At 37.5% G+C, this 16,146-nt stretch overlaps 1 protein-coding gene across 3 annotated transcripts; it reads right to left on the bottom strand.

Annotated features, from left to right (window-relative positions):
• Positions 1–1,811: 1,811 nt before the first annotated feature.
• Positions 1,812–15,687, bottom strand: LOC104210967 (uncharacterized). 3 transcript variants are annotated; one of them, XM_009759949.2, is made up of 10 exons: positions 15,474–15,687; positions 12,445–12,635; positions 11,805–11,941; positions 10,856–10,900; positions 10,715–10,768; positions 9,984–10,088; positions 9,679–9,885; positions 9,366–9,451; positions 2,558–3,516; positions 1,812–2,430 (listed from the first exon to the last, which is right to left on the bottom strand). In XM_009759949.2, exons 2-10 carry the CDS (start codon positions 12,623–12,625, stop codon positions 2,147–2,149), a joined length of 2,058 nt encoding a protein of 685 aa, XP_009758251.1. In that variant the 5' UTR covers positions 12,626–12,635; positions 15,474–15,687; the 3' UTR covers positions 1,812–2,146. The 3 variants fall into 3 exon arrangements, with proteins under 3 accessions (XP_009758251.1, XP_070030646.1, XP_009758252.1); XM_070174545.1 differs by having other exon boundaries at positions 12,445–12,625; XM_009759950.2 differs by lacking the exon at positions 12,445–12,635.
• Positions 15,688–16,146: the final 459 nt, after the last annotated feature.

Below are 16,146 nucleotides of genomic sequence, written 5' to 3'. Positions count from 1 at the left end.
ATGTCATAATCGTCTCTTTCGGATCTGTCTTCTAGTCAAATCTACTAAAGAGGCTTCTCATTTGGCAAACTAGTGGTGACAGTGAGCTGTTTTTACTCGCCTTAATTTTGTTTCCCACGCATAACGTATTTATTTAATCCCTTCTTTCTTTTTTTCCTCATAATTAAATGTAACTCGTCGTATATATATATATATATATATATTCAAAATTAAGCTATTTCCATTATTTTGACCTATTTTTGTTTCTCAGTGAACGAGCGCCAACGCATATATATGGAACAGATAACTTCAAACAAATTTGTATTACTTGGTTTTGGTAATGATGTTAATTTATTTTAAAACATGACTCATATATACGTCTCTATAGAATATCTCCTTTTATCTCTTTGTTATAGAAAAATACTCGTATTCTATAATTCAAGCTATCAAAGTTTTAGCTCAATTTACATCATAAATAGTACGTAATAATAAAAAAGGTTCAACACACATTGAGTACTTTACCATTGTTTGACCAAAAAGTGCTGAGCTTTTTGTTAAACTAATTAAATAAGAAGACTTTAGGTAAATCTTAACCAACGATAATTTACTCTAGATCTAAGATAGAAGATGAGAGTAAACAAGCATAGCACACATAAGATTTAACTATAACAGTGATTGAATCCCATTATATAAGAAGAGGATGGTAATTTTCATAATGTTAAACAACAATTAAGAAGACGCAAATGAGAAAGGTCACCGATCTTTAGCAAGGTAGAACCCCATACATTTGATATGATTAGACTAACAATATATATTGATGATCTGAGTTTCCTTGCTTCTTTCTCCTTCGTGGTGGAGAGAGAGGTGAAGATTTCTCTTCCTTTTAGAAAACATGTCTGTGTCTGGATTTGCTCCGCCTCCCCTTCTTCTTCTTATCACTTAGTTTATATACTAGGTCTTCACCCAGCGGTCATTAACCATAGTGCTTAGTCGTTCGACTATACTACGGGCTGACCCCTTGAAGTGCCGTAATATCCAATTCGCCTCTCAGGCGTTCTGAATACATGACCTCGGCCGTGGCCGAGGTGCGTGTTGTTACAGCGTGGTATGGATGCGACAGTCCCAAGTAACTTTTTGCCGTCTCTTCCCATGCAAATTCTTGTCTAGTCAGATTTTGACCCATACAACAATCAAATTTTTTGAAGCTGTCTTAATTGCATTTGATGTCCTCTTCTTCACATGTTTTCCCCTCCCACGCTTCTTTTTTCTTAGTTTGATAATAGTGATTTCAAGATCAGTAGTCAGTCACACAGCTCAGCTAAGACACAGTGGACCTAATTAATATCTCCTGCCACCACAATTACTGACAACCAATGCTTAGTAAGACGAGAAAAAGTTCACTTAATATCACCTTTACTACATTGTTCAAAATAGGCAACAATGTAGTATATAGCTATAGCATCATCGAGCTGGTAATTCAGCAATGTGGTTATCCTTAGCTTGACTGTTGCTTATTACGTAATATGGAAGATTAGTTAATCAGTGACATGTCATAATTGTATAATAGCAGTTAACTCATTTTTGCATTGTAGTCAGATTGTATTCAACCTTCATTTTCTCATTTTTACCATCATCAATGAGAAACATTCCAGTTTTGGTTTAGTTCTTGTATTGAGCCAATTGGCCATTGCTGCATTTTGAGTTTGCGCCATAACAAACAAAAACCAGCCTTTAATTAGGGAGAGGTAAATTTAGTCGAACGGAACTGTATGGACATCAATGGAGAGGAGGGGCGAGGGTTGCCCAAATCTAATAGCAATTAGAAAAAGAAAGACAAAAATGGTTGCTCTCTAATCTTTGGGATCATTTCACAAATTGATTTGTATTCATTCATACATTGTCTGGACAAATATGAGATATCTGGTGAGCGGAAAGAATTGACAAATAAGACCAAAAAGAAACCCAAACTTATTACGCCAAAATTGTTAGGCGCAAAAGCCCGAGCCAAAAATGAGTTGTAACGACTCAAACTAGAGGATGGAACTACAAGCTATTTTTCACTAGAAACCCTATCTTTAACTCTCTCACAGAAGACAACTGGTAAAAAGGAACCTCTGCTGCACTGGCTAGAAACTGCATATTCAGGTATGAGTAAGAATGTTGCCTTTTATCCTAAATGATGTTTTTTTTGCTTGGGAATGTACATTGTCTTAACACCCTTTTCGGGCTTTGGCCTATACTTGACCTTAATGTTTCCACTTGAAGATGAAGTAAGAACTTCATTTTTTGCCAGTTCAGTGTCAGCTCTGGAAACAACCCCATGTTCCCCAGAATCTGATGCTGGGGCTGCTTCTGAACTGCTGCTACTTGGCACCTCCGGGCGCCCTGAAGACTCAGTGTCAGGAGAAAGCACTAATCTGACATGATCTCCAGCAATGGCCTCCCTCCATCCTACATAGATTTTCAGATCAATCAGAATGAAGAAGAAGCAGACAATACTTGGAGCAGATATGCATGGTTGTGTTTGTGCATGCATGTAATAATAATATATAGAAACATGAGAGCTAGTAAAACATACTCTGAGCAAGAAAAGCTTTTGCAGCGATACTTGAAAATCCCAAACCTTGATGTGCATTTCCATCTGGATCCTGACAATTCTTACGACTGCCAGAGCTGTCCACGGGACATGACTGCAAACAATTTTCATTTAATGATGTTCGATCATCAAACTTTGAACACATGACACCCTCTTCTTCAGGATCTTGTCTTCCAACTGTATGCCTCACAGGCCTCCAAAGCTTGGCAGCTGCTCTATTTGACCCAACCTGAAGAGCATCATGCTTAGCTGGCTTCTCTACAACATTGCATTTTTTACGAAGCTCTGTGCTTCCAAAATCATCTCTTCCCTGCTGCTGAGTGCTGCAATCTTCCACGGGAACAGATATAGAACCAATTATCACTTCAGATTTGCTCTGCTTCTGATCTATGTCCTCTTTCTGCACCTCCAGTATTGAAGTATCATCACTTTCAACTCTAACTTTTCTTGTCCATATCATACTGCTATTAACAGGGGTACCACTGTCCTTGTGCTTCTGTATAGGTTCAGCTTTCAATGCTTGATGATTTTGATTGTTATGGAAACCACCATTTCGCCCAGACCTTTGCGATTTTGGTGCTTGCAACTGGGAATTGGCAAAACGCCGTCGACTATTGGCAGACACTGGTCGGGGTTCAAGATTATGAGCTTTAACTGAATCCAGGTGTTGGTGACAAAGATCATATTGGGATTCGACGCTCGTATCTACATTGCTGGAGAACTGAACCATTTCAAGAGAGGTGGAGACGTCCAGAGATACGTCAGGAATATTAGAATAGGAATCAGATGGCCGTGGAAGGCTAGAGACTTCTGCCAATGGAACCTCAAAACAATCAGCTGGTGCCTCCAGAATTCCTTTCTCCTCAATTGATTGCTCCTTTGCTTTCAGTTCCTTCTGTCGAAGCTTTTTCACCTTTTTCCTTTCCAATAGCTCAGCTTGCCTAGCATATCACATGAGAAATAATTGAAAGGAATTCAATAGCTATACCCTCAAAGAAGCGACAAACCAAGATTCATTCAAATAAAAAGTGCCAAAAGTTTTAAAAAACTGTCAAGCTGACGTGGTAAGTAAGTTAATCTGACTAAGTAATCTTTTTATTTGAAGTAGAATGGAACTTGCTCCCAATGTCAAAGTTGCTCCATCCCCTTAGGGGTGAATGCTTACAACAGTTGTCGCTGCCCTGTCTTTATCTACTTCCCAACAAATAATAAAGTAAGTCACTTCCAGGTGAAACGGATGAGTTATTTGCCATGTCTTTAAATGCAAATATCAAAATCTCCAAGCTCCACAGCACTGTAACAATGGCGCTCTTTACCTCCATATCCGTAAGTTTAGAAATTGACAAACATATAAAAGTACGAAACTGTCTTCTACTTGTTGAGAAATCTGCTTCAAAAAATAAGGTTATAAACTGCAGGAGCACATCTTCAGAGCACGTAAATGTTTTTATTCCAGAAATAGTTACGTCATTAGCATTAACAGATTACGCTAAACAATAATAAGAATTAAGAAATGTTTGAATTTCCAAACAGATTCATGGCAGAGCAGATTGTGCAAGGAGAATGGAGATGGAAAAAATTCAAGCTTCATCTGGATTGGTGGAATCATACTGCCGGTTGCATTCCAAACTCACAAGTTGAGGAAACATGCTGGATTACATCTATGGTCACAAAAGATCTTCAAAGAAATAGGAGATCTCTGTGGGGGTTGGTTAGCTACAGAAGAAGAAACTGATCTCAAAAAACATCTTAAGTGGGCAAGAATCAAAATTGCTGGTGATGGCAGAAAGACTCCCAATGAGGTGGGGATTGAAAGAGACGGTACCAAATTTTTCATCCCAATCTGGGCTGAAAGAAAGACACGGTATGAGCTAAACACTGGTAAAGGAAAGGCAAGTGGACAATTTACACAAGGTTCAACTCCGATGAATCAAAGCAGTAAAGTGTCAAAAGTCAAGTTGAAATCCTATGACCCCGATATGGCTGCACAAGTCATTTTTAATGACCTCTCGTGTAAGATCTCTGAAGATACTGGGCTGAAGCCTTATATCGAGGAAATGGGAGGACCTTCTCACTCGGGGGCAAAAGAGTCATCTCCGGGGGATCAAAACCTTAATGTGAATCTTGAAAGTATGCAAAAGGAAACAATTACCAGTTGCAGTCAGGCAGAAGGTGGAGCAGATTCAGCAAGATTGGAACAGAAGGAAGGGGAGCAAAGCATAAACTCAAAGATGGGGAATGATCACGTGGGAAGTACTCTGGAACATCTAAAGCGATTTAGCTCTATTCAAGAGTGGGAAATCGAGGAGGTGAATCCTTTAGCAGTTCAGCAACACAATCCATTATTGGATAAAGACATGGATGCAACAATATGGGTCCACCAAAATATGATCAAATTGGGGAAAATGTTTGGAGTGGATTTCCAAGGACATGAAGAAGAAGCATTGGAATTGTTAATGCAAATTGACAGCTGCAGACAGGTAAGAAGGGTGGAGACAGAGCTGGAGGTGAAGAAACAAAGATTCAAAGGATCACTGGAATTAAAAGGTTTAACTTCTTTCGATGTTAAATTCAAGAGTGATGGGAAAAGGAGTAGGGAAAGAGACTTATCAATCATTTCTATATGATGATCAAAGTAATTTCCTGGAATGTAAGGGGTTTAAACGATAAGAAGAAAAGGGAGATAATAAAAAGTCAAGTGCAGAATTGGAGGGCAGACATTATTTGCATGCAAGAAACAAAAGTCGAGGGGGATATCGAGGAAATAGTCATTCAAATATGGGGTGGTAGATGGGTGAGGTATGCAAGTTTAGAAGCTAGCGGTACGAGAGGGGGGATTTTGTTGTTATGGGATTGCAGAGTATGGAAAGGGAAGGTGTTACAGACTGGTGCATACACTTTGACGTGCAAGTTTGAAGCCCTTCTACAGAATTTTCAATGTCACATAACAGGAGTGTATGCTCCAAATTGTAGAATAGAAAGGAAAAAAGTATGGAGTGAAATTGGTGCAGTGAGGGGATTGATGGAAGGTCCTTGGGCGGTTTGTGGCGATTTTAACATTACAAGGTATCCTTCTGAAAAACGGGAATGTTCAAGGAGGTCCAGAGCGATGGTGGAGTTTTCGGATTTTATAGAAGATATGGAGTTGATAGATCTTCGACTTGAAGGAGGAAACTATACTTGGTTCAAAGGGGACAATCATACAGCGGCTTCAAGAATTGATAGATTTCTTATTTCAGAAGAATGGGACGTAAGGTTCAGAAACATCAAGCAAACTATCCAACAAAGGCTGATTTCGGACCATTCACCTGTGGCTCTAGACTGTGGTGCGTGGGAACAAGCTAAATCATACTTTAAGTTTGAAAATTGGTGGCTGAATGTGGAAGGTTTTGAGGACAGAATTAGAGAGTGGTGGGGATCCTTTGAATTCTCAGGAAGACCTGATTACATTTTAGCTTGCAAGTTAAAAGCTCTCAAGGGCAAGCTAAAAGGATGGAGCAGAAGTTACGAAGGCAATTTGGGACTGCAGAAATCAAAATTGCTAAGTCAACTAGCAGATTTTGAGACAACGCAACAACTAAGAGCGTTGACAGAGGAGGAATCAGTCAGGAAAGCAGCCACTCTAATGGAGATTGAGGTGCAACTCAAGAATGAAGAATTTGCATGGAGACAAAAATCAAGAGCTTTGTGGCTCAAAGAAGGGGATAGGAATACAAAATTTTTCCATCGGACTGCAAATGCACGCAAGAGAAACAACAACATTGACCAAATAACGATTCAACATGAAGTAATCGAGGATCCAGAAAGAATAGAGAACGAGATCATTGAATTCTACAAGGAGCTATACACAGAACCTGAAGAGTGGAGACCAACAGTCAATTTCGAAAATAGTTCAAGCATTTCTGAATCGGAAAGGGAGTCTTTACAGAGTAACTTTGAGGAACAAGAAGTGTTGAGCAGTTTGAAGATGTGTGCAAGTGACAAGGCTCCAGGTCCAGATGGATACACTATGGGATTTTTCAGAAAGTGTTGGGACATTTTGAAGGAAGATATCATGGCAGCTTTTAACAACTTCCATTCACAGGAGATGTTTGAGAAAAGCTTCAATGCAACATATATAGCTTTGATTCCAAAGAAGACAGGTGCGAAAGAATTGAGAGATTTCAGACCGATCAGTCTGATAGGGAGCTTTTACAAACTGCTCTCAAAAGTCTTAACTGAAAGACTTAAGAGGGTGGTTGGAAAATTGTTGATGCTCAACAAATGACGTTCATCAAAGGAAGACAAATAATTGATGCAGTGATGATTGCCAATGAAGCTGTGGATTCAAGAATAAAAAAGAAAGAACCTGGAATCTTATGCAAATTGGATATCGAGAAGGCCTATGATCATGTGAACTGGAGCTTCCTACTAAGAATGTTAGAACAAATGGGTTTTGGGCAAAAATGGATTAGATGGATGAAATTTTGCATATCTACTGTGAAATTCTCCATTCTTATAAATGGATGTCCTAAAGGTTATTTTCATTCACACAGAGGTCTCAGACAAGGTGATCCTTTATCTCCCTTTCTATTCATCATAGCCATGGAAGGATTGAACAACATGATCAAAACAGCTAAAGTCAATGGATGGGTTAAAGGCTTTGAGGTAAACAGGAGTGGGGCTAACAATCTAGAGATCACACATCTCCAATATGCTGATGATACTCTAGTCTTCTGTGATGCTAAAAAAGACCAACTTAGATTCTTAAGGATCATTTTGGTTCTATTTGAGGGAGTATCAGGATTACACATTAACTGGAGAAAGAGCAATATTTTTCCCATTAATGAAGTTAACAACATGGGGCAACTGACTCAGATATTGGGTGGAGAAGTTGGGTCCCTACCAACTGTTTACCTTGGGATGCCACTTGGTGCAAGATCCAAATCAAAAGAAATCTGGAATTCAGTCATAGAAAAGTGTGAGAAGAAGTTGTCAAGATGGAAATCGCAGTACCTATCATTGGGGGTAGGCTAGTTCTAATCAACTCAGTATTAGACTCTCTACCTACTTACATGATGTCTTTGTTCCCAATTCCAACAGGCATTTTACAGAGATTGGACAAACTCCGAAGAACATTCTTTTGGCAAGGCAATAAGGAGAAAAAGATCTTCCATTTAGTCAATTGGAAGACGCTAACAATGGATAAAAAACAAGGTGGAATGGGGATAAGGAATTTGAAGAACCAAAGCAAGGCTCTTAGAATTAAATGGTTATGGAAGTACTCTAAAGAACCCCAATCTTTATGGTCCAAAGTGATCAAAGCAAAGTATGGTGAAGAAAACAACTGGGTGTCAAAAAAAGTCAGAACATCACATGGAGTAAGTGTGTGGAAATCCATCAGAGAACTTTGGCCAATAATGAAGAATCACTCCTCCATAAGAGTGAACAACGGAAGGAACACATCTTTCTGGAATGATAACTGGTTAGGAATTGGAAGCTTAAAGGAAAGATACCCAGATATGTTCGGTTTAGCACAAAACCAGCATAAGACAGTAGCTGAAATAAGGAGTTGTCAAGGATGGGAAATAGCTCTAAGAAGACAGCTGAATGACTGGGAGATAACAAGATTAACTGACCTCTACAAAGAGCTGGAAGCATTTACAGGATTACAGGAAGGGTTGGATTCAATATGGTGGGAGAGGCACAACAGAGGGGTTTACCGAGTGAAGGATGCATATAAGATTTTGAATCACGACAATCAACAGGTAGACACATGGCCTTGGAAACATATATGGAAAACAAAGATTCCATACAAGGTAGCTTGCTTCACTTGGCTACTAGCAAAGGAGGCGGTTTTAACCCAGGAAAACCTCATAAAAAGGGGAATATCTATGTGTTCAAGATGTTTTCTGTGTGGGGAAAATGCAGAAATTGTCAACCATTTGTTTCTACATTGCAAGATTACAGACCAACTATGGAAAATCTTTATTAGTCTTAGGGGTATTTCATGGTCAATGCCATACAGGATTAAAGATGTCATTTATAGCTGGGAAGAAGCTGGAGCTGAAGCAACTAGCAGAGATAGATGGAGGACTGTTCCGGCATGTATCTGGTGGACAGTCTGGAGGGAAAGGAACACTAGATGTTTTGAAGACAGAAGCAATCCACTGCAGAAGATCAAACTCAATTGTATTCTTCTATTTTGTTTTTGGTGCAAACAGATGTACACAGAAGATACATTGACAATCATAGACATACTAGGATCCTGCTAGGTTTTAAATTAGAATATCTTCAAATTCTCTCTATGTAAATTTGGTTTTCAGTGCAACCTATGTACTGATTTTTATAATATATACAATAGTTACCAATTCAAAAAAAAAAAGAAATATGACCGTATGGAGAGATAGGAATAGGAGAGCTTTTGATGGAGTAGAGAAAGATCTTGTATTTTTTAGGAATAGCCTCTTTTCGTTTATTGTTTTTTGGTGCACCCACAACCCTTATGTATAGATGATTGGGTAGCAATCATAGAAAACCATGTTTTTTTTTTGATGAAATACAACAGAAAACCATGTCTTTTTGTAAGGTTTTCTATCTTTTGGTATACTTCTTGTATACGGGGAACTTTTGCCCTTTGTTTTAATGAAATTTATTATTTATCCAAAAAAGATAAGAAATATGACTTTATCATGTAGTAACTTGTCACTCAGAACATAGGAGCAATCATGATACACCATAACCTCAGTAGAATACATGAAAAAAGAAAAAAATCAGGGAAGATGAGTTGATATGGTAAAAAGTGTCTCACTTTTTTTGAGCAGCTTCTTCCTCCTCAAAAAGCAACTTTTGGCATCTCAAAGCTTCAGCATCTTTTTCAGCAACCCATGCTTTTACCTGAGCATAAATGAATACCAGTTACTATGGATGTTGGTTCGCTGGACAGAATCAGGTAAAGCATAATCAAAAGAATGTATTCGTCTAACCACACTTCCAAGAATAAAAATAGGAACTGAATCTAACAGTTTCATGCAAATACAGATGGCACCATTACGTATATAGATGTGAAAAAAGTATAAACACGTAAAGCAGGAAAGTTCTCCAGAAAAATAAAGAGATTCTACCAGTTTCTGTTCAAAAAGGAAGCTGGTGCAAGCAACTAGATTCTTCGCGTCAAAACCAATTTTGGAAGCTTCCCCATCAAAAACATATTTTTGCACCGAGTCAGCCGTGCCAGCACATAAGAATGTTCTCTCAGTAGCATCTTCAAGGATACTAAATAACTCCTGGGAAGTCACTGGAGGCCTGAAAGTTTTAGCTTGGATGACTTCCTGCAAATTGATCCTATTTAGTGTCATTGGCTCTTATCTCACTTTTCTTTTGTTGTTGGTTCAATAATACTCAGTAAAAAAGGAAATAGAGAACTAACCAACAACTTTGAACCAGCCCTTACATAACCACGAGGAAGAGTCCAAAAACCAGGTTTGCCCAAAGCTGTTGCCAAGGCATGAACAAGTGAAGATCCAGCAATTTCCTAAAAGAAATATGGCAATTACAATCTAACACTCTATAAAGTGTGGGAGGGGAGAAATGCTCAGACAAGTTTTTATCAGTAGCCCAAAAGAACTCTGCTAGTCATAAACAGCTTTGAAAAGAAAAGATTTCTAGCATAACTACCATTTGTATAAACTATATAGTTAGTTCTAATCAAAACTAAGCTAATACAATGAGCTTAAATGTGGAAATGCTCAATTACTACAGAAAATTATCGCTGAATAAAGGGAGACAGAGGCTACATCCAGTTTATGCAAACCCAGGGGAAATAAGCTGTAATTTCTCATAGCCAAAGGGAGGAACACATGCAGGTGTTCTATCTGGTCTTCTCAAGTTCACATTATCTACCAGAACAGAAGAGGAATATTTGTCTTGCTGCACAACACGAATAGCCTAGATTATTATTCTATTACTGTCCATAGGGGCATTTATTCAACCTTCAGTCAATTCCAAATTATCATCACATTTCTGTGTCAAAATTGCAAGGGGAAGAGTTCACTTTCAGTTCCATTTCATATATTTTTTCCATTTAAGAAAAACTCACTTTAAGTTCCAAGTCAAGAAAAAACATACATAAGACAGCAGAACATAGAATCAGGCAGTTACCTTTAATGAAATATCTTGCAATGATACAACTTCCTTAACCTCATCCACTGAGAGCTGTATGCAGCAGCGATACAGACAACATAAATAACCATTATGGAACAAGGCACACAAAGAATTAGGGAGTGAGGAAGAGAAAATTACCTTGTCCCAGAATGCTGCCAACAAATCCCTGTATTTGTGCGACTCCTACAAAATGTAAATAAAACATAAGATTCAACACATGCACACCCAACGCACCCTATATTTACAAGTATATATGATATCAAGATTTAGTTACCTAATCAAAAAACAAGAACATTCACCACAATGGAAATGATACTGCAAATGACAGTAGATATGCCAGTGTTTTCAAAGGTGAAAAGAGTTTAAAAAACACCAATTTCTGCTGGGGCTCTGAGCGCAAAACCCTATTTAACTATTTAAGCGTGCCCCTTAATGAAGAAGAGCGCAAACGAAGAAAAAAATATAAAATATAAATATGTACTGCAAGAATAACTATAAGCACAGATAACAATTATATGGTGTCCAAAGATTGAAAGAACTGCAAGTAAATTATATGAATCAAAAAATATATTAATTGAGTTTACAAGTTATTTTGAATTTCTGAGTAGTGTAGAAAGATTTTTTTCTGAAGTGTCTCGCTAACATTGATTAAAATTCATATTCTAATAGCATATTGCTCACAATGTCTCCTTAACAATTGTTGTCTTTTTATTTTCTTGAGCCGAGGGTCTTTCGGAAACAACCTCTCTACTCCTTCGGGGTAGGGGTAAGGTCTGCGTACACACTATCCTCCCCAGACCCCACTAGTGGGATTTTACTGGGTTGTTGTTTTTGTTGTTGTTGTTTTTTTACAAACTATATTCAATGGTTAGTGTTGCTCTCATCAAGAGAGAACCATGGGTGCTAACGCCTTAGAACCTACACTGAAGCACTGCTTAAGAAGCACCCATTATGTGCTGCACCTAGCTTAGAATTTATGCGAGCCTTTACAATAACTACATGTACACAAATGGTAAACCTCCAAATCTTTTCCAGCATTAAAACACATCAAAGTAAAAAGAAAAAGGCCTCCAAGTCTGAGATATACCTTATCAAGATTTAAGGATCTGCGGTGCACAAGTATATGTCTTCTGTGATTAATAGGTGAAAAAAATTCCCTCGAACATTTCTCACACTTCTGCATCTGAACTCTTGAAGGTGTCAAAAAAGGCCATCCAGTAATATCTGCAAAAAAAAGTAACAGAAGCTTATCAATATTCATGACTTAAGCCATAGTCCTGTATGTGACCTGTTACAGTCTGGAGAATCTTCAGATAGTCCTTTTCAGGCTACTTATTGGCATCTGCAGCTAATGCATCAAACACTGTCGCTTAAAGCATTTTGGATGACTAAACTCACATTCTATTCAGCTTGAGGGATCCACATCTGTTGAAATATCGGTAAATTCCTTGATCCACTAATTTAACATGCATGAGAACCTAGTGAAATGTGTTATACTATACCACCAAGGAGCATGGTGGAATGGATGGGATCCCTTTCCCTCCACCCTTTATCAAAGGCTCGGGTTCGAGCCCTAGGAATGGAAAAACTTCTAGTAGGGAGCTCTTCCCTATGCAGCTAGAATCCGGATTAGCCGGGCCAGTGTGCTTTGATACCAGATGGTTAACCAACAAAAAAAAAAAGACGAAATGTTGTATGCTATGAACACCAGGTTTTAAGTTCGGTACCTGGCTGATCTAAAGAATTAAGCCATTGAATCCATTGAACAGGACCTTCCCCCGTTCTTGGGAAAGAAAGCAGAGGTTCCTTTCCCATAGCTTGTCTAATGAAAGTATCAAGTGAATCGTTCACCTCATCTGCTTTCATTGCATCTGAAGTACCACCTATGCGGAGTTTTGCAACTGGCATCTATCCACAACTAATAGATCATAAAAGGGAACTTCAGAAATTAAATTTGACATTTACAATGTTTTTTTGATAAGTTTGGCATATACAAATTAAAAATATTAACATATTCTTCAGCTTGAGTTAGGTATATGTCTGCATGCACACTTACGTTGTGGTGGTGTGTACAAAATACGAAAAATCCTAAGGCAGGCAAAAGGAAAAAAGGGAGGACAAAAAATCCTTCTGAAAATATTTATAAAAAAAAAACAGAAATGATTTAAACAACTCATAACTTTGGCCTACTGCCAGGCAGAATCATAAAATCACATAGCACAGGTATCAACAGATGTTGATAATTAAACCAAATAACATAATTTACAGCAGAAACAATTTGAATGTCAAATGACTTGGCATTCCTGCAATATCAAGTTGTCCTGAGCCCAAACTGCTTATTATATTCTAAATTTAGAGACATGCAACTATTTGTCGAAGCCCATCTTAGATATTTTACTACTATTCATTTGTGGATTTTCTAGGTGAAACTTGAAGATCTCAGTTGCATAAATATGTTTTACGTAGGTGCCAGGGATTAATCTACGGGAGCAAATCCTCTACCAATTTCCTATTCTGGAGGTAAAGGTCCCCTAAGCAATGTCATCTTCATTTCCAGAAAGTGAAAAGGTAACTTCCCCAAGCCACCTCTGACTCAAAGATGCATAATTTCTTGGAGGTTCTCTGGATTGCCTTAATAGGCTACACTAAACAAACCCAAAATCCACATGGCAGTGCAAACTGCCCCTGGTAGTAGGCTTGCTTTCCTGGTTAGCTTTATTGATGTTCAAAGATTTAAAGTTGATTCATTCATTTCGCATTTTAATCTAGAAGTAATTTGATCAAATTGTACTTCTTTTTCTTCTTCATCACGTGGGAAAAGACTTCTCAAAAGCAAAGAGTTTGTCAATATACAGAGCAAGAAAAGCTACTCAGAGATTCAATCCTACATAATATAAGTATAGTTTGTCTGAAGCAATAGTCTATACTTGAGAACCTGCGAAAAGGCAACTAAAATGACAATTCGTGAGTAGTACAACTAGTCATGCCTTTTGAACATCTCGACATTAGAATGCTTGTTGCTTTGACAGTAAAGTTTACACCAAACCTTCAATCAACTTGACATTCAGAGAACCTAGATTTGTGTATGTACTAAAGGTGACTGGAAGGAGAAGCGGAAAGAAAGAGGCAAACTCTGTAGAATTAGCAACTGTTACAAAAGGTAGTGTTTCTGTAGAAGAGAGTTTTTCCTAATAACGTCCCTAAATAACCTAAATTAAATCTCTGACAAGTCGAGGAGGTATATTGAGTCTAATCTCAACTAAATCCCATTGAAAACTCAAAGGTGTATTGAAGCATTGGGACCTATCCTATCTATTTCAATTCAAGTTCCCATATGCTCCCAAAAGACAGATCAGAAGATGATGAAATCGTTATCATTTGCAAAAGCTATTGTAGGTCAGATTCCCACTAAATACCTGATGTGCCAGCTCTAATTGTTGTTCTCGAGTCTAGATTTCCCTCGTAGATACAACAGGAAAGAGCCAAAACAAATTAATGTTATCCACATGTTTACTATATTCCAAAAGATCAGGCCAATGCAAATTCCATTTGAATTGGGAGCATTCTTTATCAACTATGATATGTTATCATATCTCAATAATAACTCATAAGTTGGTAGAAACTCGAACACATGCTCCAAGACTAGATTTAACTGGATTTCACTAGAAAGTTAAGGAAAACAGAATCTTCATTACATTATCAATAGAACAAGAAAACAAGGAAATGGTTGGCAAAGCAGCACACAGGACCAAAACTTTTCTACTGTGCTGGTATCGCAGAGTAGTTGCTTATAGCCTTATAGGCTTATCTGCAATTATTATACAACAAGAAGACATGTTCCTTTTTACGGTGCACTAAAAGATATCATCATAGGATAATAATGCGGTGCCACCTGGTTCATGACTATTACACTTTATGCATCCATATATACTAAAAGTCTGGCTGATATCGAATTCTTAGCTCAATGCCACAAAACTACCAAGCACTAAATCAAATCACATGGCCATGCAACATTTACACCTAATTCTCTAAAATATTAAACGCCTTTGTAAAGATAAATCCATGCTGTTGTGAAATCCAATCTACTTTACATAAACAGAAAGCAATAGCAGCATATTTGTTATGAAAAGATCCAGAAAAGTTAAAGGACGCCGTCAACAACACAGCAACCATCGAAAAGTGCCTAGACCAATGAGCCACCCCCCCCCCTCCAAAAAAAAAGAAAAAAAAGAATCCGCATGCCAATTCAACTCCAATTTAGTAGCACTCCTCTTTTTTCATCCATCCCAAAAGAATTGGCACGAAGACCGTTTCCTTATCTAGAAACTACATAATCTTTACAATCTCATTTTACACTTAGAAGGGTCCGGTAGATACAAAAAAAAAAAGAAAAAAAAAGAGAGAATGTATTCTGGTACTAAGACTACTTAGAGTATTCTGTTTAAAGTTTTCCATTATTTTTAAAACTCTGTCTCCAGTCAAATAACCCAAATCATTTGGGATGAGGGAGTAGTAAATGCACTGCAAGTGCTATGTTATCAAGAAGAGCTCAAGAACCAAGAATTTAATTCAAGTGACTCAAATGCCAATTAAAACAAAGAACAACGAAAAAAGAGAGACAAAACAACTAAAAATACATATAAATCAGATCAAAGTAAAAGTAAACAGATAGAAATGAAACAAAATTTTCGGCAGGTGATCCGTGATGGGGAGGTACATAAAACGTGTTAAAGAAGACAGAAGAAAGTTGGCATACCAGAGTGTGACGGTGTTGGATAAGGATCCAGAGAGAGAGAGAGAGATCAACGGAAGAGAAGTATGTGAATATGTGAAGTGTTTTTGTTTATATATGAATAGTGAAGTGTGTGTATGTATCGACAAAGAAGGGACTGGTCGGCGAAATGTTCAGAAGAAGGGGGAGGGACACGGAGAGAGACGAAGAAGAAAAGGGAGGAGAAAATTACGTGGAAAAAAGAAAAGAAAAGATAAGGGAGAAAATATAAATTCTTTTGTCCTTTAAAAATATTCTACTTTTTTATGTATACAGTATACTTCATCTTTTTAACTTATGGTTTGTCCATTAATGCTTTTTTTAGGCAAAAAAGTTATTTGTAAGAGTTTGGAGAATAAATATGGGTGTTTTGTGGTTTGGTCCATTTTTTTCCAAAAAATAAACTAAATTCATTATTAATTTAATTTTATTATATATACATCCCCCCCCCCCAAAATTGAACTAACATAATATCAGTATTTATTGATTTCTTTTCTAATTTTATGAACTGCAAATTTAATTTATTTGATCCATTAGAGCAAGGGATAGAGATTTTAAATTACTACTATTCTTGTTTAAGTAAGTTGTTTATATTTTTATTCATTTCTATCTGGCATGAAGTTATTTCGAACAAATCTGCATGAATCGATAGAAAAAG

Source organism: Nicotiana sylvestris, chromosome 5 (genome assembly GCF_000393655.2).
Source record: "Nicotiana sylvestris chromosome 5, ASM39365v2, whole genome shotgun sequence".
NCBI lineage: Eukaryota > Viridiplantae > Streptophyta > Magnoliopsida > Solanales > Solanaceae > Nicotiana > Nicotiana sylvestris.
This window is presented reverse-complemented; position numbering and strand designations above follow the sequence as displayed.